Here is a 25,937-nt window from a genome sequence, read left to right on the forward strand (position 1 = left end):
CCAGGAGCCGGTGACCATATGCGCCTAGTGTCGTGGTGAAGTGGCCTGGCTCTGCCGCCAGGCTGCCTGGGTTTAAATCCTGGCTTCCCTGTGGACAACTTTAAAAACAAGCTTTTTTGGTCTGTTTGGATTTTCTCGTGGGCAAAGGGTGGGGATGGTAACACTTACTTCATGGGGTTTTTGTAAAAATAAATGAATTAACAGAGGGTTTAGAACAAAACTTGACACACAGTAAGTGCTCATGACATTTTAGTGACGGTTATAATCTCTGTTCTCATGTTAATGCACACAAAGAAGCTAGGTGGTAAACTATTTTTCTGAGCTTTTCATCAAATTCTGCTAGCCTACTCTTCGCAGTCCGTGCAATGTCAATCACCAGATTACCAACAGGCAGGGTGAGGGGCAACCCAGAATGCCCCGAGGCGGAAGTACAAGCACTTGGCACAGTGAAAATGAGACGAGGTTTTCAGCAGTACCAATGCACCCACCCATGGCCACAAACAGGACCACACCATGAATCAGGACTCAGCCTGCAGTCATGCTGACAGCTGCATTTCTCTCTCAGTGTCTGGGTACCTTGAGGTCCCCGCTTTCCTTCCACTAGCATCCCTCCCCAACTCTAAGAAGAAATATAGCAAGAAGGTTTCCATCTTTCCTCTTGCCCCACCCTCATACTCCTCGTTCCATAGACAGGGCCCAGTTTTGGATGGAGCTGGTGGCTAGCTCTGCCATCTTAATGTCAAGCCCCAGTAACTACATTTACTGGTCATGGAGTAGCTTTGGCCCTACCGTGATGACGTGTCACTCGAGGCAGGGCCTGGCTGTGGGAAATACACTCAGTCAGGTTATTCCCCTTCCTGGCTGCAGGGCCCTGTCCAAGCGACTCTTCCTTCTGGTCTTTTTCTCATGTGTAAAAGAATGAGAGGGCAAGCAGGTTCCTTGGAGCCCAATTCTGCCATTCATTCAAAGCTATCCTTTCTTAATAGAATTCTTCCCATCCCAAAAAGCCAATTTCAGTGGCCAGGAAATAGCACTGGACATGCCTGGGACCAGATCCCACAGGTATCCTTTGAAGGTAGAACAGCTGTCCAGCCTCCATTCTAGTCAGTGACTGAGACTCACCCAGACTCTGGCATCCCGCCCCTCCATCCTTATCAATAGTGAACTGCAGGACAATGGCTCCCGCTGTCACTTCAGCCCCCAGGCCTCTTACCTGGCCCACAGGGTCTGCTGCACTAGCAGCCCCCTGAGACCAGGGGCAGGTGGAATCATGTTTCTCCACAGGAAGTGGAGCATGAACGAGCCCTGTGATGTCGTGACACTCTCTGGAGGGAGCTGAGCCTCCAGTCCACGGGCGTGACTCACCTTGATATTTGACTGAATCATTGGCAACCACATAGGGATCAGCTGTGTGGAGAAACACAGAAGCTTCGTTATTGCTGGTCTCCCTTCTCCCACCTAAGCTTCGGGTCACAATGGATCCCTTCAACATTGCAAAAGGATGTGGGCCCCTCCTGCAGAGTTACCCATTATCAGAAAAACGTCTTTCTGAGGCCAAACCCTGTTGAGCTGGTGGCATTTGGAGGTTAATCAGAACCCTACGAGTGCCTGAAACACACACTTTAAACGACGGATTGTCTCTCGAAAGCGACCAAGCAAAGGAAACTAAATGTGTATTTACTTAATTAAATCCTCACTTTCTTGAAACACAATTTCCTCTACGGATCTTTAGAACTGAGTTTCCGAGGAGCATGGCGACTCTATCTGCCCATAGTCATTAAGAAAATACTGCCGGGAAGTGGCTGGTTGAAATGCTTCAGTGACAGGAAGAGACGAGCCCTGAAATCACCTGGCTGTGATGTGGAAGGTGAGACACGGCCAGAGTGAGTCAGGCCAGGGCTTTGTTCAGTGCGGGTGGGGAGAGAGGCTGTCAGAGTGACGGGCTGCCGTGCCTGCCCTCTGCCGCCTCTGACTGGCCCTTACCCCTCTGCTCAGGCTCTTCCCAGGAGGGCCCAGAGTGCCCGGCCCCTGGAGAGCCTCCAGCAGCAGCGCTCCTCTGTCTGCTTTGCTCTCTCAGCTACATTTCAGCCCTTTGGAACGTAGTAAGTAAATATCTGTGGCCTCCTAAACCCAGAAGTCAGGGACAGAAGACAAGGTTGCCCAATGTGTGTTCCACGGAACTCTAGTTTGGTGGGATTTAAATGGGGTGGGGGACTATGGTCTGAAGAGTTCGGATTTGGACCAAACTTCTTTAGTTTCTTTATTTCAGTACTGCTTAGATCTTCAATATGTTAGTATGCATCACGTCATTTCATTCCATGTTCCTCCTAACCCTCTATTCCAATACAGTAGAGTTGTTATAGACTGAATTGTATCTCCTCAAATAGATATTGTAACCTACCAGTCTCAGATGTGACTTTATTTGGAAACGGGGTCACCACAGATGTAACTAGTTAAGATGAGGCCATTGTAGAGAAGGGTGGGCCCTAATCCAGTATGACCGCTGTCCTTATAAAAGGGGAAATCTGGACACAGACACACACTCTGGGAGAACGCCATGTGAGAGGAAGGCAGAGGAGCACTGAAGACTGCCAGCTGCACCAGGAGCTGGGGGAGAGCCGGGGGCAGGGGGTCCCTCCCCGTCTCAGAAAGAACCCGTCCTGCCAACGCCTTGATCTTGAACCTCCAGCCTCCAGAACTGGCAGATAATAAGTTTCCGTTGTTTACGACACCTAATATGTCATAACTGTTTCAGCAGCCGTAGCAAAGAAATACAAGAGCACCCCAGGAAGCAAACCCTAGAGGCGGGAGTGTGTGGAGAGGTGAAGAGGTGGTAGGGTTTCACACGATACTGGACGGTATGGTTCTTAGGAGAGGGCCTCGGAAAACAAGGTTAGAAAAGCAGAGGGGAGGCCTCTCGTCATCTGCCCGCAGATGACCTGGGATGCCACATGAGGAGATTGGATTTTATTCCAAATTCAATGGGTGAGCCCATGCACCACGAGCAGACCGTGCTCCAACGGGCCAAGATCACTGAGGAAGGACGGAAGAAGGAGGCAGGGGCCCAGTGTGGAGGCTGCCGCCATGGTCCAGGTAAGAGCAGAGATGGCTTCTGGGATGGAGAAGGATGCTGCCTGCAGAAATAATCTGGGAGCGTCTGAGGACTAGTTTGCTCTTTGAGTGAGGAAGAAGTCAAAGAAAAGGCTGAGGTTTGTCACCTTGGCAAACTGGAAGACAGCGATGCAATGAATAAAATGAGAGAACCAGGAAGAGAGCCTTGGGGCTGGGGGACAGTGTATAAATGACCTCTCTCTTCACTAGTCATGGCCATCGGCTGCTGGTCTCATTTAATTCAACAAAACATTAAAAAAAAAAAAAAAAAAAAAAAAAACTTGCTGAAGTGATAAATGACATTTCTCTCTGTGCTTTTGTTCCCAAGGCTAAATGTGACTGTTGTTCTGCTTTCAACAGTCTGCTGATGTGTATCATTTGCTAATTTGACTTCCAGTGAGGTTTACTCCTAAACACAGTGTTTACGTGGCAGCCAGTTACTACTGAGCCTCTAACATAAATACTGTGTGTAGAAATGAAGGATGGTGTGCCCCAGAAAATGTAATTGGACTAAAATGCAAAATATCAGGAAGTGACACCCTCTCCCTGCCTCCTTCTGCCACCAACACTCGTAACAGAACTGTGGGATTACACATGTCCGTGCCAGGTAAGGCTATGTTCCTGGCTCTTGGTAGAACTGGCTCATCCAGGCATTCTCAATGAGAAAAAAATTAATGAGTCTAATCCCTTCCTCTACAATGTTTATACATCAAGAACCAAGCTCTGAGGGTGCTAGCATCAACAGATTTGTACTGACTTTTGATATACTGGATATGGAAGCAGGCCCATATGTCTCTTGATATTTAGGAAAATACCTGAACTAACCTCTAGTTAAGAACCCTGAGGGGCCAGGAGGGCAGGGACCAGGGAGCACTGAGTACTCTGACCCTGGGGGGACACCTTTTCCAGTGCTGTCCTTGGGGTTAAGGGCCTGTGAGGCAATCAAGGGCAATAGAGAGGTTGGTTTTAGAAGGCTTTTTCATATTTCCCCATTGATGTACCATAAGATTCTAAAATATACCTCCAACGGACCTTCAGGTTCATGATTTACAAATCACACGACTAAAGCTTCAGGTTAAATCTCATTATTATTGATAGCATTATATAATCTAGCAGTCATCCTATTTTAGGAATGCTAATTTGACTTATTGAATAACATTCATTTCAGTTCCCTTTTGCTACTGGCTCCTACAAAGCTGTCAGTAAGAATTAGATCTAATGTATTTTAGGCTCTGTAATGTTATGATAAAGCTGGTTGGGTTCTGTTTTGTTTTGATTTTTCTTCTCCAGAAACAATATCTGGAAAACTGAAGGACATTTAAAAAACTAGATAGTTTTTCACCAAATAAAGGTGACACCTTTTTCTCTTATCTTGGTTTATGCTACAGGATAAATCGAAGATGTCCTGCTTGGTTGGACTGTACTCATTTCACTCCATGCTGTTGCAGCCCTCAAAATTAAAATTAGTTGTGAAACTCTCTCTTTCAGTAAAGATGCAGCAACAAAGACCTGCTTTACCCACCTGCCTGAAACAACTAAAATTCCAGATGGAATATATCAACAACGGTTTTCAGACATTGAGCATCAGCAGTGCCAAACAGGGATCACTGAGGGAGAGGAAACAAACAAGGTGAACCCTACAATTAGCCTAGAAATTTTCAGGTAGGAGCACAGCCTGGCGGTCTTCCTGAGTTGAGGAGATGGAGCCAGGTGTCCAGGGCGGCCAACGTGGCTAGAGTTTATAAGGCAGAGAACTTGAGAGGAGAAAGCTGCATAGAGAGACAGGAAGAACTCTGAAGAAGTGTATAGGGTTTCCCTTGAGTCTTCAGCTGAATAGTGACCAGTGCACACGTATGAGAAAACCCAAAAAGATTAGAGGGAAAAATCCCTGGTGATCACATAGGGCCAGCAATAGTTTGTTTCTACTAGGTAGAGTGGAAAAATCTTATAAATCCTAGAACATCAATTAGAGTACTCAAGATATTACCTGAGTAGTGAAGAAATATTAGCCCTAGACAGAATGCTGCTTTGATCCCACCTAACAAGCTTAAAAGCAAATCTCAAAAGGATAAAACCATTTCTAAGTGATTTAACTGTGTCACAGAATACAGCTCAAGAATATTTATAGGAATACAAAAATATCCAGCCTCCAAGAAAGTCAAATTCAATATGTCAGGAATTCAATAAAAAAAATTACCATGCATGCAAAGAAGCAGAAAAATGTGACCCACAATGAGAAGAAAAATCAAGCAACTGGAGAAGACCCCAAAATGACACAGATAACAATTAGTAGACAAGGATATTAAAACAGTTATTATAACTATAGTCAATATGGTCAAGGAGGTAAAGGAAATATTGAATACGTTGAATAGGCACATAGAAGAAAGTAGCTGAAGAAACAATGGCTGATTCTTTTCCAAATATAATGAAAATTATAAATCTAAGAAGCTCAACAAACCAAAGCACAAGAAACATAAAGTAAACCACACCAAGTTGTTTCATCATCAAATTGTTTAACAACAATGATAAAGAGAAAAATCTTAAAAGCAGCCAAAGAAAAAAGACATATCACAGACAGAAGAAAAAAAGAATGCTACAGATATCTTGCCGGAAACAAGGTAAGCAAGAAGACAGTGGGGGAACAACATCTTTAAAATACTAGGAAAAAATCCGAACTTAGAATTCAATACCCAGCAAAAAAAATCTCTCAAAAAGGCAAAGTAAGACTCTCAGACACACAAAAGCTGAAGAAATTAATCACCAGGAGACCTGCACAACAACTAGGAAAGGAACTCCTTTGGGCAGAAGGAAGACGAAAGAAATGAAGAACACTGAAAATGGCAAATATAATCATGGAAGTAATAGCAAATGTAAATAAGTATTTAAAAAATTTTTAATCTAAGAGATGACCTAAATTTAATAATAATATATGGTTTGGTGTATAACACTTGTAGAAGTAAAGTGTATGACAATAATAGCACAAAACCAGAAGGTGGAAAATTAAAGTATACTATTATATATTCTTATACTATACACGAAGTGATAATATGTTACTTGAAGGTAGATTGTGATAAGTTAAAAATGTATACTATAAACTCTAAATCAACCACTAAAATAACAACCACTAAAACATCTAACTAATAAAACAACTAAAAAACACACTTCTAAATAACCATGGATCAAAGAAGAAACCCTAAGGAAAATTAGAAAATATTTTGGACTGAATGGAAATGAGAACATATCAAAATTTGGAGGAATGTAGCTCAAGCAGTACTTAGGAAACTAAGAGCGCTAAACACTGTTGATTGAAAAGAAGGTTCTCCAAATAATGATCTCAGCTTCCATCTTAAGAAACTAGAAAAAGAAGAGACAATAATATCCAAATTTTCATCATTAAAAACTCAATCCAAAGAGTGGAAAAAGAGGGAATAAGGGACAAAGAACAGATGAGAAATATAGAAAATAAATAGCAAGACGATAGATGTAAGCTCAATAATATCACAAAACACATTAAATGAAAATGGTTTAAAAACCCCAATTCACAGCAAGAGATTGTCAGATTAGATTTTTTTAAAAAACCCAATACCCAACTATATGCTGCCTATAAGAAATACATTTTAAATATAAAGACACAAATAGGTTAAATGTAAAAGGATGGAAAAAGATATACCATCCTGACACGAGTCAAAAGAAAACTGGACAGCTTTTATTAATATCAAAGTAGCTTTCAAAGCAAAGAATACTCCTGGGCATGAAGAGAATCATTTGATAATTTCAATTTATTAAGAGGACATAATAATCCTAAACATTTATGTACCTAAAAGTAGAGCTTCGTAATACATGAAGCAAACATTGGTAGACCTAAAAAGATCACTCCACAATTACTGTGATATCTCAATATCACTTTCTCAATAATTGATATAATAAGTATACAGAAGGAAGAACACGGAAGGTTTGAACAACACTACCAATAAGTTTGAGCCAAATGACACAGAAAACTACACCCAACAACAACAGAAGGCATGGTCTTTTCTAGTGCACATAGAGCATTTACCAAGAGAGACAATATTCTGGGCCATAAAACAAGTCTCGATAAGTTGTTCAGACTCATAGATTCAGAGAACAAACTGATGGTTGCCAGATGGGAAGGGTGTTGCAGGGCTGGGTGAAAAAGGTGAAAGGGATTAAGAACAAATTGGTAGATATAAAATAGTCATGGGGATATAAAGTACAGCACAGGGAATACAGTCAGTAATATTGTAATAACTAGGTATGGCACCAAATGGATATTAGACTTATCAGGGGATCATTTCATAAGTTATATAAATGTCTAACCACTATGCTGCACACCTGAAACTAATATAATACTGAATGTCAACTATAATTGAAAAATAAATAAATTTAAAATAATTCAAATTATACAAAGTATGTTGTCTGACCACAGTGCAATTAAATTAAAAATCCAAAGCAGAAAATTTTCAGAAAATCCCCAAATATTTAGAAACTAAATAATACACTTCTAAATAACCAATAGGTCAAAAAAGAAAACAAAAGGGAAGTTAGAAAGTATTTTGAACTGAATAAAATGAGAACACAACACACTAAATTGTGGGATGCAGCTAAACCAGTATTTAGAGAGAAATTTATAGCTCTAATCACTTACACTAGAAAAGAAAAAAATCTCAAATCAGTGAACTCCACTTCTACCTTAAGAAACTAGGGAAAAAAGGAGCAAATTAAATCTAAAGTAATGAGAAGAAAGAAAACAATAAACAAATCATTGAAACAGAAAACGGAAAAAGAAAGAAAATCAATGAAAACCAAACAAAAGCTGGTTATTGTTGTGTGTTTTTTAATCAAAAGCTCACTAAAATTGATAAACCTCTATCCAGACTGAACAGAAAAAGAAATATAGAAGTCACCAATCACCAATATCAGTAATTAAAGAAGTGGCATAACTACGGATCCTACAAATATTAAAAATGTAATAAGGGAATATTATGAATAGCTTCACGCCCTAAAAATTGACTATGTTGAAGAAATGGACAAATTCTTTGAAAGACACAAACTACCAAAGATCACTCAAGAAAAACAGGTAACTTAAATAGTCCTGTATCTATTAAAGAAATTGAATCTGTAGTTTAAAACCCTCCTGAAAAAAAATTTCTAAGCCCAGGAAGTTCCACTGGTGAATTCTACCTAACATTTAAGGGAAAAATAATACCAAATAAACACAAGTTTTTTCAGGAAACAGAAAAGAAAGGACTACTTTCCAAGATGTGGAGAACTGGCATGCTCATACAGAGCTGATGTGACGTCACAGGGCACAATCACTGTAGAAAACAGTGTGTCAATTTCCTTAAAAGTTACACACTTATCAGAGCCTAGCTATTCCCTCCTAGTTATTTATCTAACATACATGAAAGCATGTATCTACACAAAGATCTGTACATGAATAGTCACAGCAGCTTTATTTGTAATAGCCCCAAACTGGAAACAGTTCAGATGTCCATTAACCAATGAATGGATAAGCAAATGTGGTATTCCGTACAATGAAATACCACTCAGAAATAAAAAGAAATGACCTATTGATACATAAAACAACATGGATTAACCTCAAGATAATTCTTCTGAGTGAAAGAAGGCAGAAAAAAAAAAAGAAAGAGAGAAAAGAAAAAAAAAAGTACATACTGTGTGAATCCATTTATATAAAATTCTAGAAAATACAAACTAACCTGTAGTGACAGAAAGCAGATCAGCAGTTGCCTGAAGATGGGGCAGTGGGGTACAGGGAGTGGTGGAATAGTAGGGTTAAAAATGGGTACAAGAAAACTTCAGGGGGTGATGGATATGTTCATTATCTTGATTATGGTAATGGTTTCACAGGTGTACTATACGTCAAGACCTAGCAAACTGTACACTTTAAATATGTATAGTTTACCGTATGTAAGTTATACTTCAATAAAGCTGTGAAAAATAAAATCAGGTATGATCATCCAAGAGTCAGTCATGTAGTTTCTCTCATCATGTTGACTTTTGCTACTAAACATCAAGCTAGATAAGCTGTATCTAACCCATTCCAACCGAGTTTGGTTGCAGTTCACCTTGCAGTTTGGTAACAGTCACACTTTCCCTGAAAATGAGTTAACTTGAAAAGTGTCCTTTATCGAAGAAGGGAGTCAACAAGGGGCAAAGGAGCAAGTTATAAGGTTCCAAACTGATGCACTCTGTGGTGAGGGTTGCATGATGGTGGCCGACAATGGAATATCTACACGGAAGGTAAAGAAGGAAGCGATACAGGAAGAGGAAGGACAAAGAACTAGTGAGACCAAGAGGTGGCATGATAGGAAGGAAAGGAAAGAGGGGAAATGGAAAGACAAAGTGAGTGAGAAACCAAATTCTCCTTTTCTCTTATTTTTTCACCCCACTCATTTGTTTCTGATGTCACTGGAGAGATGACAAATGCTTCAATTACTTTCATATGCTGTATAATGGTTTAGAACAACAACATTAGAAACTAAGTTAATTCATCTTAGAGAAAAGTACTAGCGACTGAGCTAAACAGACGATTTTCCTTGGTTTTCTGGATATCTTGGTGACAGGTGAGGTGAGGCACCTCCAACCAATTTCTATTACGGAAGGGTCATTTCCAGATCAACAGTCCCCAGTAATATTTTAATTACTTGTGTTACATACAACCATGGTCGGACATAACTAATCTAGCTAGAGTTGGTCACAGTGGTGGGGCAATAACAGCAAAAATAAGACAATAACCATTTGGTGAAGTGTTGTTGTGTGAGCCCGCATCCCCGAGCCCCAACTCTGAGTGTTAAAATTAAGTCACTTTTATTTTCCTCTTCAGAAGACACATTCAAAATAAATCCACATTTATTTTTAGCAGCAAGAAATGGTCTATAAAAATCTTAAGGTTTTCCTACCTTGACAAAAATTGTTGAATTGCATTCTTGCAATGCCTCCATTAAACTAATCACATGGAGACACACCATTTCTACCATCTGAAACAACAAACGTGAAAATCAGTAACACAAACTGGTCTGCAGCCATAGAGAACCCATGCCATGTTCCCATTACATCTCTCTGTACAATGATTATACAGGACGACAGGAGTGGTGTTTATTTCCCTTCAAAACTTCAACCAGAAATGGAATTTTTAAATCTCCAGAGGTTCTGCAATTGTCAAATCTTCCTCATCTAACTCGGGCTGCCAGTGGCATTCGGTATTGATCTTGCTTATCTGCCCTGCACTGAGATTCACATCAGAAGATCAGTGGCTTCTGCTTCCTTCATTTCCAACTATAGAACTCTCTGGGCTGAGGTCCTATTCTCTGTCGCCATCCTTTCTCCCAGTTTCATCGTCTGGAATGGCTGTTTAATTTACTGCACCTCTGTCTTTGAGGCTTTGTTCTCTATGGAACAAGGCAGCCATGCTTACAACAGTTCAAAAGTACAGTAGAGATGATATCCCTTGTCAGAAACTCCTAAGGCTGGACTCTAAGTATTCCAGGGGGATTTTACCAGATTGGTTTATGTAGTTGGAAAAAAAATTTCACGATAAAATTAATTTAAATTCATTTATAACATCCTTTATACACAATTCATTTGCAATATTTGATTATCAAGAGAGTTTTGAAGGAGAAGTATTAATGGCATCGAAAAACAAATGACAATAGAAGGAAACTTTGAATCTCTGGCTTAAGGTAGAAGTCTTTGTTTCATTGTCTGTAAAATATCAGAATAGAATGCTTCATCACCAACATTCTATGATCCAATAAATGTAATTATCTCCATAGCAGTCAGAACTGTTTGTGCACCCCAAATTTTCACATAAATGTCCTTTAAATTGAAGTAAAACATCTCTTGCCATACAGAATTGTCTTATAGCATCTGCTTCTCTAAAGAAAAGAAAGTGCTTCACTAAAGAAAATACTTCATCCCCTTTCCAATTAGACCTAAAAGAAAATATTTCTCAGACTAATATTCAATCAAAAATCACTTCCGGAATGCCTTTTGTGGACGGTGCAGTGTTGGATTTCTGAGCATGTTGGGCTCATCTCTGTGGTGTCCCCCCAGGTCCCTTGCCCCTCGCAGACATGAATTCGACCCATAACCAAGACACTGGCTGCTGCTGTGCCAGCTCAGAAGCCTTCTCCAAAGCAGTACACTGAACCAAAGGCTTCCCTTGTAAATTTCTCCCATGCACCCTCAAACCGTGACCCCACAAGGACTAATCCAAGCTCATTCAACGAAGTGGGCTCATGCTAACCATCCCCAGATATTTCCCAGTAAGGTTTGGAGCAGCCCCTCTTGGTGAACCACCTATATTAAAACAGAACTGGATTTAAAGACAGCGGAGCTTAGTTCCTCAAGTAACTCAAAAAGGTGAGGCTTTTTCCAGGTTTTGAGCCCTGGGTGGAACAAGTACCTTTGGTTGGTTTGCTCTTAAACACCACAAAAGGTGACCTAATTGACTAGAGATTTTCCAAATTGCCTTGGAATCCAAAAATAATATGACTCTCCCTCCTAACACTGAATTTATAGCACCCAAGTAGCTCTTAAAGGTAGAAGTTTCATATACATTTCCTTCAATACTAGGCAGAGAAAACAAAAATTGTTTTTACTGAGTTGACTTATTTGCTTTACTTTTCATTTGCAATCCAATGAGAACAGACCATCCAGTTTATAATGTAAAAATTCATCAATCCGTTTATGTAACATTTCAATGGAGCTCTTGAAGACAGGTAGTGTGAGGACCGCGAGTGGTTTACACATGTGGCGATGCCATCCAAGAGGGAAAGCGGATGTGTGAACTCACCACTTTGTTGTGGGCCATCAGCTGGAGGATGCTGGGTGTCACCCTGCTCCAAAACTCCAGTGCCGTCAGGATCGCTGTGAAGCTGAACTCATTCTGACTTTGGACGTTTGTAGCTACGGCACTTTGTTCGCAATACACAGTCCAGAGCTGAGCAAAGATAAACGCATGGAAGAGGGAACACATGTGCAGCACGGAGGTCTGAAGAGAAACAGAAAGAAGAGCTGTTACATTCTAGTGGGTTGTGCTGTTCCCCGTGCCCTCCTCGCGTGGCTCTGGCCTTCCCAGGAGCACAGCCCACGCTCAGCGAAGCCAAGTGATCCCAGGCCGAAGGAGTTCGCTCCAAGTCACAAACTCGTGATTCATCACCTTAAGACAAGCCGCTCTTCACTCGGTCAGTGGGAGTGTGCTTAGAGAACAAAGCATCTTTTCAAAGAGAAGGCACGGTAGTTTGCAGAATAAATCTACCCACTCCTCTGCCCTTTAATGAAACTAACTTTCCCATCCCTAAACTAGATTAGGAAGAATAATCGTTCTATCATTGTAGGGTGTTCCCGCATCAGTAACATGGGGATAACAGTACTCTCCTCAGACAGTTGTAGTTAGGAGTAAATGAGGTGATACACATGAACACAATGCCCAGCACTTAATAATTATACTACTACTAGTAGCAGCAGTAATAGTAGCAGCAGCAGCAAAGATAGTATTCCTGCCTGTGGTAAGTACTGACGGACTGAGCGCCGGCCATGTCCCAGACTTTTCACAGGTCACCCCTGTAATTCTCAAACCATCCCCTCATCTCTTGTACAGAAAAAAAAAACTGGAGCTCAGAGGGGTTAAGTAACTGTTTCAAGGTCACGAAATTAACAAAGTACCATTCTTAGGAATCAAACACAGATCTAAGTTGAAATGTCAGAAACGGAGTCCGTAATTCCTCTTGCAAACAGCAGTCAGGTTGTGTGGATGGGTGCTGTATTTTATCCCAGAGACAGCTTGTCCTGCCTCAACCCACCGGGACCTCCCAGAATCTGCCTCAGCTCCGGGAAGGGCCCTTGGCTCCTCACAGATGGTTAGTATCAATGTGCCTCGTTGGCTTGTACTGGCTCATGATTGATGCCTGCCTTGGGCTTTATTCCCTAAAGCACATCATCTGTCTCTACAATTTAGAAAGTTCCTCGGTGTAGGTGATTCTAATGTGTACTTCAATTGAATCCCCGACTGGCCTTATTTTCATTTTGTATCTTCATATAGCCCTAGAGATTTGCGTTGAAAAGATAATGCATGAAGAATTAGATAGAGCATACATTTTCCTCCACTTCACATTTGGTTCTAAAAACTGCTCACAGAATTTTTATTCTATTTCCAGCCTCTTATTTCTCTTCATTATTTTGAAACAGAAATGCCTAGGAAGCTAACTCTTGGTTCCCTCCCTAATTTATCTTCATAAAAGTAAACCAAAAAAACAACTTAGGGGGAAGAAAAGATAGTCTGGGAATTGAAACAACTTTAAATAAGGCATTAGCACAAACTCGCTTTCCTAATATCCACAGGAGGTCCAGTGATAAGATGCATTTTCTTCTCAGGAGAAACATAATTGGCTGATAAGGGTTTCCATTAGCAATTTTGATGCATATGGTCTTAACCTTGCAAAAATCACTTACCTTTGATTGCTCTGGAAATCCAATCAGGATAACAATAAGATGGTCTGCAATATGGGAACCTGCATCCAGAGGTATGGGCAGGCAAGGAGAGGAGGCATTTGGACACACTGCATTATGAGTGAGGGACCCGAGAAGCAGCCAGGACAACAGACGGATGTGGGAGACGCACTCGATGAACTCTTTAGGTCTATTAGAGAAGAAGGTGTTAAAGATGATTTTATGTTCTCTGTTTCATTGGGTGCTCAACAAACGCTTATTGATGGAAGGGATTAAAAGTGTGGTCTTGTAGACGATTACATACAACAAAACACCAAGGTGACAGAGTGCTAAGAAAGTGATGTATCTGTTTTTCTTGTTTCCCACTCTAATCCTGGATCTTAGCTTCTTGAGTAAAGAGCAGCCCTGAGTGACACAGGATTAAATCCCATTCTTACACAAACCTGGCTGCCTTTCTAACTAGTTTCTCTTTCTAAGCTGTTTCCTTTCCTGTCATTAAAACGTTTGACATCCCCACTTGAGGGGGAATAGTGGAAGAGAGATATAACACCCAGCCACCCATTTTCCTGCTTTCCAATAATTTTCTCCTCCTGCCCTCCTCACCCCCGACTCCAAACCTTTCCTCTAGCCAGGAAAACAATTATGCAAAATAGCAGGCTCGAGCCTGCTCTGAGTTCCCAAATAAACTACCCATGGGCACCTCTCTCTTCTTAGCCTCCCTTGCAGGTGGGATCCGGGGCTCACACCTCCTTGTACTCGATTTCATTTCTGCTATAGATTTTGTTCCAGCTACAATCTAAGCTTGAAGGAAGAAGCTTATGTAAGTGCTCCATAAATACCTATCAATTTATTTAACGAGTCGAAATTAAGAGTTCAAAGGGTAGTTCTAAACTCCACGTTTTCATCAACCCTCGCAGGATGTCTCAGGATTTTGTATGAGGGCAAATTTCTTTTATTGGCAGCGTGTCATGAGGGGCTCACATTCAAAAATGCTGCGGGGTCAGCTACTAAGTATGGGCGTGAGTCTCGATTTCCGTCTTCCCAACCAATCATATTCCCATCCCATAAATCTTCAGTGCGTTCATTAGCTCTCGCTGAGCCCCAGGAAGCTCAGGGTGCTTCCTGCCTTATTTACCCTCAGCGCTGGAATAGGAAGGGTCTTACCCTTGCTGCATTGCGGAAGGGGGATGATAGAGCCAAGGCAGATAGCGAATCACAGCTTTATTATCTCTGTGGTTGCCCCGAGAGATTTCCATGGCTGCGATCTGAGCCAGCCCAACTTTCAGATGTCCACCAAAGGTATCTTCATGCAGAGGCTGGGAACATGTCTTCATGTGGCTCTACAAAACCAAACGGTGTTTTGTGACTTTGGCAGAGTACCAGGACACATTCCAAGCCACTCTTTAGAAAGATCAGCTTGTCACTTCCACATCTTCTATCACTACTCCCAAACATACAACCCACTGAAACGTCTTCCATGGCTTCCCACCATTCTTAGGATAAAGGAAAAAGAGATTCCTTAGCATAATCTACAAAGCCTAGAATGCTCCAGCTCCTCAGACTTCTGCATCTTACCCTTCGCCTTACGGTCCCGATTACACTGCTTCCTTCCCATTACTGCCTTTTGCTCTTGCTCTTCTCTGCCTGAAATACTGTTCCTGCCTTTCTTTACCTACTTAACTGCTATTCATTGCTTGGATTTTAGCCCAAGTCTCACTTCCTCTGGGAAGCCAGCCTTCTCCGACCTCCCTGGCTAGATCGTACCATCCTATTAGAAGCTCTCATGCTGCTGCCTCCAGAGCAACTGTGAAAGTCACAATTTTACTTCAGTTTGTATGAAACTTGCATTAACACTGGCATCCTCTGCCAGAAACGAGGGCAACTGCTCTTATCTGTTTTGGTTCATCGTTGCCTCTCTACTAAATGCTTAGAACAGGGCCTGGTACATTATAGGTGCTCAATACATATCTGTTGAATTAATTTAGAAAAACGTCTTTGCTCAGAGTGGCTCAGTGAGTGGAAAGAGCACATCTGAACTGGGAGTTGAGACCTAGGTTCTAGACACAGTTCTGTCCTAATTAGTCACAGAGACTTAGATAAGCCACTGGACCTTTCTCGTCTGTTTGCTGACACTATGTAAAATCAGAGGGGTGGGTGGGCTATGTCCCCAACCTTTTGATCTTCGTGGGATCTTCTTGTTTTTTCTGTATTTTGAAAGTGGCTATATAAAACAAGCTAAAAATGTTTAGGTAACAATCGTTCCCTCTTTCTTGTATATCAAAGTCATTTTAAGTGTAGGCAACCAGTCAGTAATCAGTAACCAGTGTGTGATCAACGCTAGGGGAGCCTACCCGGAAATGACTGGGTTTGGATAAGTGCGAGAAATCGTCAGTTTAAATTTCGACTCTGCTTTCCACCTAGCATTTGCGTATCTATTGCTGTCCCAAGAAACACGCAGCTCATGTGAGCAGAGTTTGGCAACTGAGCTGGGTAGTGAAAGGACCATATTTTTAGCTGATGAACTTCTGGCATGACTAGATCCTGTTTATCAAAAAGGAATCATTTAGTGCCAGAGTGCAATCTGGTGGCTCGTGTTTAGATTCTCTTCTGCCCTCTGTCCAGGGCCTCCCTCGAATTTCTCGGACTATCAATCTTTTAGCTCCTCAGTTCGCTCATGGCCGGGAAATCGACTTGCATCAGCAATTCATTCTATCCAGCAAAACCATTAATAAGCTCAACAACTGGGATTTTGCCCACATGCGAATTAAAGTTTGTTCCATCCCTTGTCTTTAATTATTTTCTTGAAGAAGATAGGTTCAATGCAGACAAAAACCATAAACAGCTTTCTTTTGCATAATGTGTTACGTTTACAAGTCTTTTCACATGCACTATTTCACGTCAAACCTCATAACAGTGAGCAAAGGTAGGTATTACTACCATAGACTTGTTCTGCAAATGACACTGAGACTCTAAGTAGTTAAACGAGGCTCTGTGGCTCTGTGGCATAGCGAAAGCTAATGGTTTGGGAGTCCCTACAGCCTTAGGTCAACCCTGAGTCCACCACTTACTTATCAGTGGTGTGACCTTGAGCAAATTACTACACCACCTTGGGCCTCAGTTTCTACGTAAAATGCAGATAACACCTTCATAGGGGCATTGTGAAAAATGAATAAATAGCAAAAGTAAAGCTACGCACATAGCTGATGCTATGTAAATATCCTTTCCTTTCTCCTTTCCCTCTTAGCCCAGGTGGAACTCAGTTCTTCTGACTCCCCAGATAACGGGCGCATTCAATAGCTGCTTCTCCAGGTAACTGTCAATTCCCAACTGGTCTGCTCAGCTCTCTAAAGGTGGCTGTGTGTTTCGTTAACCTGAGACATGGGCAGACGTACGTGCGCTTACCTTCAGTTTGGTCAGCATGTGCATGTCTGCCATGAAGTCCAGCACTTCGCCGACGTACTGCCGCATACACTCCATGGCTGCCGTCCCGCACTGCAACACAAGACACCGCTGGGTCACCTGCACTAAGGCGTGGTCTTCATTTTTGCCCTGACGGCCCTGATTGTCTCCCTCTGGTTTCACACTGTTTGCTAATGAGTTGTTTCATTTTCTGGATTTCTGACTCACTCCATTACTCTCAGCATAGTCTGCGACTGTCTGCCCAGAGTTGGGACAAAAACTGATACAAGGTTTGTGGCGCAGAGCAAAGAAACAGGGACGGCCTATGGGAGCCAGCATTTACCGGCTTTTTCCCATAGGGTGATTTAACTGGTTTTTGTTTGATTGTTTTTAAACAGGTTGGTACACAAAGTTGTAGCCTCGGTGAGGCATACGTATCAGTCTCTGTGACTTGAATCACCCTAAAACTATAGTAACACTTTACCACTCTAGGGAGTCTTAGAAACACATAAAAAATAATGTGCCACCAAATTCTACCACCTGCATCTTGACTCTTTTCTCTATTAAAGTATGTAAACAAACATCGTGTTTGCTGAGTCAAAAAAAATTATACTCCAGTCAAGTCACAGCTTAACTCTTATACATGGTAGGTCCACTATTAAAGAGAGAAGTGTATTACTGTTGCATTCTTGCTAGGGATACAGAAAGAAATGAAACCGTCATCTTTCCCAGATACTAGCAGTGTGTTTGGGAAGTTTTAAAGGAAAGGAAAGTCCACTTGTGTTTCAGGTTATTAAATGGCAGAAGTCTGCTCTCTGGAGGCAATGCAGTGCATTTAGGATTATAAGCAAAGAAAAGGAAAAATGAACAGACAGGCTGCTACATCAAAGCTGTACGAGAGAACCCACCATCAGGCAGGGCATAATGTGGATCAAAAGCGCGCCGTCTTTGAAGCCATCTGAATACTATGCGAAGGCTTTTCTTAGCTTTCTTTAGGAAAATCTGGAACATTATATACTTAACTAGCTCACCCAGTCAGAAATCATTTTCCCATATTCATGTAAATCTGCACAGCCCTGAACTATATCACCTTCTATCTCTTCTAGAATGTTACGCCTGTCAGTTCCTCTGACAGGATAACAAACAGTAAAATAAGGTCACTGGCAGCTCTGTCAGAGTGTTTTCCAAGCATTTCATACGTTCTAAGATTTTCTTCTTTTAATTTAATTCAAGTGAAGGAATTATAAAAGGTTATTGTGCTCCTGCTTTTGGAATATTAATCCTTTAGTGCAAGAAAGGATTTCCCCCCGATTTATTCCATTTTCTCTGACCTTTCACATGTCACGCAAATAGGAGCATATACGCTGTTCTTGCAGTTCTTGAAAGGGATTTGTTTCTTTCACAGGCAATATTTTATACCATTTCAAGTAGGCAAATGTCACAGAAAATAATTACCAGGTGCATTATTCAATACTTGTCTTTAAGTTTAAATTGCAAAAAATGGGAGCAAAGAATTTACTATTACCCAGTTACTTTTGGCTCTAGAGACAGCAACTCATCTAATAAAAGCCTCAAAATAAACTTTATAATCAGGATAATCTTAGTGAGCCATCTACACTTATAAAACAAAGCATATAATATCCAATATCACACCCACCTTTTTATTATTCTGCAAAACGTAAGTATAACTTTAGGTGTTATAAAAAAAAAAAAAAGTCAAGCTCCCCTTGTTTCAGAAAGCCTATATTTATTTCAATAAGAAAACTTATGGTAAAGGTGTTGAAAACATACTGTAAATTCAAAAACATGAACTGAAGTGAATCATAGCCAATTCTTGCTCAAAACTTATGTCTGATTTTTAAAGTTACGTTGCTTAGATTATAAAAGTAACATGCTCAATGTGGGAAACTTGGAAAATACAAATTAATAAAAAGAAAAAGAAAAATCACCATAATCCTAATTCCTGTCCTTCACCTGTGAGACAGCCACTGTCCAAGTTCTTTTGAGTGCATGTAACATACACATATACATATAATTTTTATAAGACTGAGGTAACTTTTTCTAACCTGCTTTTAAAATAAATCCACCATAAGCATTTTTCCAATTAATTAAATATTCTTTGAAAAATTGACTTGGTAACCATATAATAGTCTATCTTAGAGATACACCTTATTTTATTTAAACAGTTGGACATATTTTGTTTTCATATTTTTGCTATTTTAAATGCTGCTTTAATATACTTGTGTATAATTCCTTATGTGCACATTTAATTATTTTCCTGAATATATATTCACAGAAGTAAATTGCCAAACTGTTCTTCAGCATGGTTGTACCATTTTTCACTACCACCAGTAGCTTATAAGGATGCTTGTTTCACTTCATCATCAACAAGTTTATTCATTAAGAAAAACATGCTGATTTACTAGCTGATTTTAAGTTTTATATTTTAATATTCTAATATTTTATATTAATTTACAGTTCACCGATGGCTAGTGAGGGTAAAAGGTATATTTTGAACGGCTTATTGGTCACTGGAGAGGGTTCTGTATATGGATTCTATATGTGGATTCTTACAAGTTTTTGCTTTTTGGTTGTTATTGAAATGTTTGTCTTTTACTTGTTGATTTCAATAAACGTTTTATATACTAAGGATATTATTTTTTAGCTATCACATAGGTAGCAAATACTGAGTGTTAAAGAATTAAACAATAAGGAAACCAGTGAGTGTGCAGCAGAGATTGGCTAGCTACTCACAAAACCATTTCTCTTCTTCCCTAGCATGCAACTAGACCATATTTCCCATCTTCCTTTCCAGTTAGGTGTGGCCATGTGACTGAGTTCTAACCAATGAAATGTGAGTAAAAGAAATATGCATCACATTTAGACCTGTCCCATGAAAACCTTCTGCGTACCATAGTCTTCTCTTTTCCCAACCACCAGCTGATTATAGACGACTGCACATGATGGAAGGAACATCCCTAAGTGTTCATTTGGAAGTCCCCCTCCCTCTACTAATCAAGATATCCATTTAAACTTCACATTAGCACACAATAAACTTTCTGTGTGTTGTCACTGAGATATTGGCATTTTATTTCATAGCATCTTACATTACTATTAAGAACTTTAAAACCAGTCTATCAATTCTACTCCCAGAAATCGATTATAAAGAAATAGTCTAAAATATGGATAAAGATTTAAGCACAAAGGTAGTTATCATCTTGCAGAATACTGACAATACTAAAATATCAAAAATAATTAATGTTCGTTAATATTATTTTTAAGAGTTAATGTTTACTCAGCACTTATATGTCTGGCACCATGCTAATATACTTGACATGCATTAGCTCATTCAATCCTCAACCTAGATATTGGCCCCTGTTATGTCCCCTTCTACAGATAATACAAATCAAAGAATCATACTCGTACATTAAATAACTTTCCTGATCACACAGCTAGTAAAGGGCAGACCTCATTTTCTGGTGTGAATCTAGCCCCACACTCTTAACCACTATTCTATGGTACATTCAAATGAGATAATACAATGTAGCCATTAAACCTTAGGGAAAATGCTTACGACATATGAAGCCAAAGTGGCACTTATATTATGGTTTCAACTGTGTTTACACAACTATAAAGAAAATACATTAACATGTTAACAGTAAAATTATCTCTGTGTTGAATGATGTTTCCTCTCTCATAAAATTTCTCCATATCAAAAGCTAACTAAATAAATAAATAGTATTAAAAACAATGTTTAGCACTGTGGGTAAAACTGGAATAATAAATAATTGTAAATTAATAAAACCCTTTTGGAAAACAGTATGAGAATACATAGCATTCAAACATTCCTACTCTTTGACTAAGAAATTTGTCCCAAGGATATAATTCAAAATAAAGGTAAAGGTGTTCTTTGTAGGAATACATATGTACTAGCAAAGAAACTGGACAGTATATAAATTTTCAACTATATGGGAATAAGCTAATTAGGATATTGAATAGATCAAAACAATGAAAACTATTCTAAAACAATAGAGTTCTCATTTTAAGGCAGAGGAATTATAGGTGATCCTTTTCCTTTATTGAAATTTTTTTCTACTGAAAATTTAAATAATTGTTTTCAATTAACAATGAATCTGGAAATCTGAAGTTTCTGAATGTGTTACAATAAACTTGCTATCAGTAAGCAATTGTGATTTCTCTTCAGTCTTGTCAATGAGAATCATAATGTATTTTACCAAATAGTTCACTAGTTGATAATAATGGAAATTTTTCAATTTTCAGAGGAAATATTATAAAAGAAAACAAGGTATTACCATACTTATTTCTTCTTGGAAGTAGTTAAATCAAATGGGTTAACTGGAGCCAACATAAGAAAATTGATTCTGGAAAAACTGAACTGTAATCAAATCTATTCTGTATGTCTGGTCATTTCTTTCCTTAACTCGCTGCTTCAATTTCACTCATGGTTCCTGGAATTAAAAGTTGCCAGGGGCTTGGATTAAATTTTCACTAGTGTTTTTTTTTTAAAAGATGCTAACATGTTTTCAATTTTATAGTGTTTGTTCTATCAAAGTGAACCAGGCAACAGGCCAAAAATACTTTTTTGCTAAATGAGGAAATGAGAAGAAATATACAATGTAGGCAATTAATTCAGTCCCACTTACTCCAGGTACAGAGGCGATCATCTGCTTGCTCAGGATTGTTGACTCAGCTAGTTTGGTTCCAGCATCTGCACAAATAAACTAATAAGAAATTGAAAGGATAATTATTTTGAAGAGCATTTGGACAGTAATAAGTCGTTTATAATTGTATTAACTTGGCTTAAATTCATTAGTGTTTGCTTCTGTGAAAATCTGTCCTGGATTTATGGTCCTTGCTAATCACGACAGTTCATTCTTCTCAGAAATTCAGAATCACAGTACTGAGATGAACACACAGATTCTCACTTTACCCAGACAGCCAAGTGGCACTGAAATGGTGTATCTGATCGAGGAAGAAAGGAAAGATGTCAGCACTATCGGATTTATTCTTAAGTTATTTATTTATTCTTTAGCACTCCTGACAGTTTCTGAATGCTCATAGATTTTTTTTCCCAGACTTCTATCATTATATCATACATTTAGAATGAAAACTGAAAACCAATCAGCCTCACAGCAAGTATTCTAGCTGTGTCTTCCTCTTCAAGGCCGCTGACAGTCTCTGGTCTCCCTTCTCCCACTCCATTCATGCCTCTCCTCTGTGCTGATCATGACCCCACCTCCTGGCCTATGTCCCCACAGGACTTTTCACACGTCCATTGTAACACTCATGACATTACACTGCAATGGCCTATGAGTTTGTTCCTTAACCTGCTACGAGCTCTTGGAGAGCAGATGCAATACACCTCACCCCACCCCCCGCACTAGCTTTGTGCCTAACATCTCAGAAGGGCTCAGCAAGAGTTTGTGAAATGAATCGATTAATCAATTACGACTTGAGGTCACGATGAGGATCGGTTTGCCAGATTACAATTAAATTTCTTTTTTTTTACAGATTTTTTTACAGGTATTTCCCACGTAATGCAACATCCCACTATTTATTAATGGTTTTAGGGAAAAAGTTGAACATGAAGCCTATAGAGTTTGCTATGTGCAAGTACTTCCTGGTTCATTTCTCTGTCCTGGCCTCTGCCCAGTGGCCCCAACCACTTTGGGATCCAAAGCTAAGTCTACTAGGCAGAGTTCAGAGGCTCTGAGGGGAGCTCTGACACTGACAGCTCTTCCTTCTAATCCATTTCACTCTCACACTGGAAGAGCACAGAAAAATTAGGTAGGTCAAGACAACGAGATGAATTCAGCTAGGCAGGCTCGTCCCTGTCAAACTGGGGAGAATATGGGTTAGGGTCACAGAGAAAAATCTCAAGGAGGCGCGACAAAGGAACAGAAACTAGCACACTGCAGGCTAATCAGGGGTCAGAACCAAAGCATTATTAATAAGCAGCAGGTTTTGGCTAACAAGGAGGAGCTCTGAGCCAAAGGCCGTCAGTACAGATAACTGAGCGGCGGTAAGAGGACAGCAAGCAGAGCTGTCTCGAAAGCCACATGGCAGGAGTGGACACACATCTCCATGCTCACATTTTGTCATTTCCATGTGCCTCAAATACAGTTCCAGAAAGACGAAGAATCCATTTGGCCATTAACTCTGAATCTAGAAAAGCAAGTGCCAGCTAGTAACATCCGGGGAATACATAAAATTTTCCATTATTTTATTCAGGAATGCTCTCCTAACTTGGGCTTATTTCTAATATAAGGAAAAGTATATAAATCAGGATTTTAAGAAAATTAAAGCCTATCATTTTGGCCAAAACCTGGAATTTAAAAATCTGATAGAAGTACACAATGAAAAGAAGGAACACGCCCCACTTCTTGGCAGATACGGCATGTTTTCCCCATAAAATGTATTTTCAAAAGCTATCTGAGTCTGCCCTCTAAGACAAGCTACTTATAACTAAGTTCCAAAACCTCTGTCAGGACACCAACACTTTCATTAATTATTTTACAACAGAAATGAGAGACTGCACAGCTAGGAGAGGCCAGAGAGCATGACAAAGCTGCATTTGAGGGTGAAGGAAGGGGAACTTGGGGAGTGGGAAGTGCTCGGAGGGGTGTAAAGCCCTCAGCCCTGTAAAGGACACTTCCACTGTCTGCCCTCGAGGGCAAGATAAGATTTGTGAAGAAGCAAAACTTCACATGTCTCTCTCTCTCCTTTTGGCAGAAGCCTTTCTCATGTACCATACTCGGCAAAGTAGCATAATGTAAGTAGATGGTCAGCCACGTAGTGTCAAGAGATGAGGCTGAATTCAAATGTCTGATTTGTAATAACTCTTAGAAGTCACAATTAATCAAAAATCACCCCAAAAGTTATGGAGGTACTGTGGAAAGTCTGGTGTATTAAAGAGTATGAAAGTGCCTAAGCCTCTAAAAACACCTACTATTTATTTTTTCATCAAAGCACTTTAACCAGTGTCATTTTACGTACTACGTACCACTAAAACCCTAATAAAACTTTCTGTCTTCATTTTCTATAGCTGCCAACCAGGAACTGAAAAATTCCATTATAATTTTTTAGACTTGCTCAAAATATAAAGATATAAATAAAGCCAGAGAAGGAAAGGATGACTGCTGTAGAAGGAAGAATTCTATACTTTCAGATAGAAATATGCCATTTGAAACATGCACTCCCTCATGAATACAAAAGAAACACAATATCCATTATGTGTCATCATGATTTATCAAAATGAGACTCAAAATAGCATCTCCACCTCTCATCCCAGAAAGTGATCAGATTATTACTAACTCAACTAATATTAATAACCCCACATTAATAGTAATTGTGAATTAAAAGCAATAGCAGTACCCCTGGCATTTCTTTGTCCTCCAGCCCACAACTAACCTATCTTTAAAAGAAAACCTTTCACCCACACGATCTCTCACACTTGAATATGCAGGTATATCCCACACAGTGGGAGTATTACATGTAAATTAGCAGAATGTCTACTCTTGACACATAATAGGAGCTGAGAAATTTTTTGTGATTTGAGCTTACATAGCCTTTATGGTGGCTTTGAATGAATTATCACTCTATTATGAAAAATCTGCTTTAATCCATCTTGAGAACACTTAAAATAACCTCCTACCTGTAAAGTATCTACAGCAGACCAGCAGAAGAGAAATAAATAAATAAAAGCAAAACTGCCAATAGTTCTGAATTAAAACAGGATAAGGCCTCTGTACAAAGGGCAGAAAAATCATGCCCTGATGGTTGACAATTTAGATTCTGAAGAATACGTAATTTTTTTTCTATTTGGCAAATCTTTCCTGTCTCCATGCTTCTTTTTCATTAAAAGGAAAAACAACCACAAACTTGAACATTTAAGGCCACCTGACTTTATATTTGTATGTAAGTAAGAACAGAAGGAGGAGTCAGGTCTGGACACTCACTAAAGCAGACTGGAAGATTTCCCATAATGCCCGGCGTCTAGGAAGAATTTCTAGGTTTTGAAAAGCAGGTTGGTACTGTCACTACTTTAAAATGTTTAGTCTTAAATGATCTCACATTCTTTGGGCAAGTGTTCCATTGTTCTTTAGGGGGACTCTCTTACTGACAGTATTTGGTAAACAACAAAGGCACAGTCTATATAAGACAAGACTATAAACAGCTCCATCTCTATGAACTCATCTGTCTACTAAGTTACAAATTCAAGAAGTAGTGGGGGATATACCCTCGTGGCCCCGTGGGGTGAAAGAATGAAGGGTAAATCCAAGGTTTGTGCAACTGACTCTCTTCTCACTGATGGGACGTGTCATTTATGATGGATCACCAGGGGAGTTTTCCTTCCAATTGTTGCTTTCTTTTCGGTTTCCAAGCTGCATTTTCAGTTAAACAAAGCCTCCCTGACTGCCTTCAGATGATGGTCGCTGATGTTTATGAAGGAAGTCACTGTCTGCCCCAGATACATATCTGTCCATACAGCGAGCTCATCCTCCTGGAGCCAGGATCTGACGTGTCCCATCAGTAAAGGGGAGGGAGAGCTCTTCTCTGACTCCGGGCTAGATTCTCTGACCAAAGAGAAGCTACCAGAGAGCAGGCGATCCGCTCTGCTGTCTTCCAGAGAATACCTGGAGAACCCAGGCAGTCAAGGGCAAGAGAAAACGGAACTGGAAAACCCTACAGAAAGATGCACTATTCTTGACAAAAGCTGCTTCTCCCTCTTCTCATGAATGGCCCCACGGAGGTCTTCTCTCCATAATTTAGCCAGGAACCACAGGGCAGATACTGGAACTACTTCTATTTTATTTCAGTAGGCCTCATTTGTGTTTCTCTCAGTAATAAAAATGGTTTATTCTAAGAGTTTATAGAACAAAGACATATGACTTCAAAGTGGCATTAATGCTTAACAT

General features: G+C 40.0%; 1 protein-coding gene across 16 annotated transcripts in view; it reads right to left on the minus strand.

The window, feature by feature from the left end:
* The window catches only part of UNC79 (unc-79 homolog, NALCN channel complex subunit), a 240,447-nt gene that overhangs the window by 5,233 nt on the left and 209,277 nt on the right, over nucleotides 1-25,937 (minus strand). For all 16 annotated transcript variants that reach the window (XM_033108855.1, XM_033108860.1, XM_033108868.1 and 13 more), the window contains 7 exons: nucleotides 21,663-21,740; nucleotides 17,002-17,091; nucleotides 14,764-14,939; nucleotides 13,603-13,789; nucleotides 11,945-12,142; nucleotides 10,050-10,127; nucleotides 1,366-1,407 (listed from right to left, as the gene is read on the minus strand). In XM_033108855.1, the coding sequence (XP_032964746.1) occupies nucleotides 1,366-1,407; nucleotides 10,050-10,127; nucleotides 11,945-12,142; nucleotides 13,603-13,789; nucleotides 14,764-14,939; nucleotides 17,002-17,091; nucleotides 21,663-21,740 (849 nt within the window). The remainder of the gene's footprint in view (nucleotides 1-1,365; nucleotides 1,408-10,049; nucleotides 10,128-11,944; nucleotides 12,143-13,602; nucleotides 13,790-14,763; nucleotides 14,940-17,001; nucleotides 17,092-21,662; nucleotides 21,741-25,937) is intronic.

This window comes from Rhinolophus ferrumequinum, chromosome 6 (genome assembly GCF_004115265.2).
Source record: "Rhinolophus ferrumequinum isolate MPI-CBG mRhiFer1 chromosome 6, mRhiFer1_v1.p, whole genome shotgun sequence".
NCBI classification, from domain to species: Eukaryota; Metazoa; Chordata; class Mammalia; order Chiroptera; family Rhinolophidae; genus Rhinolophus; species Rhinolophus ferrumequinum.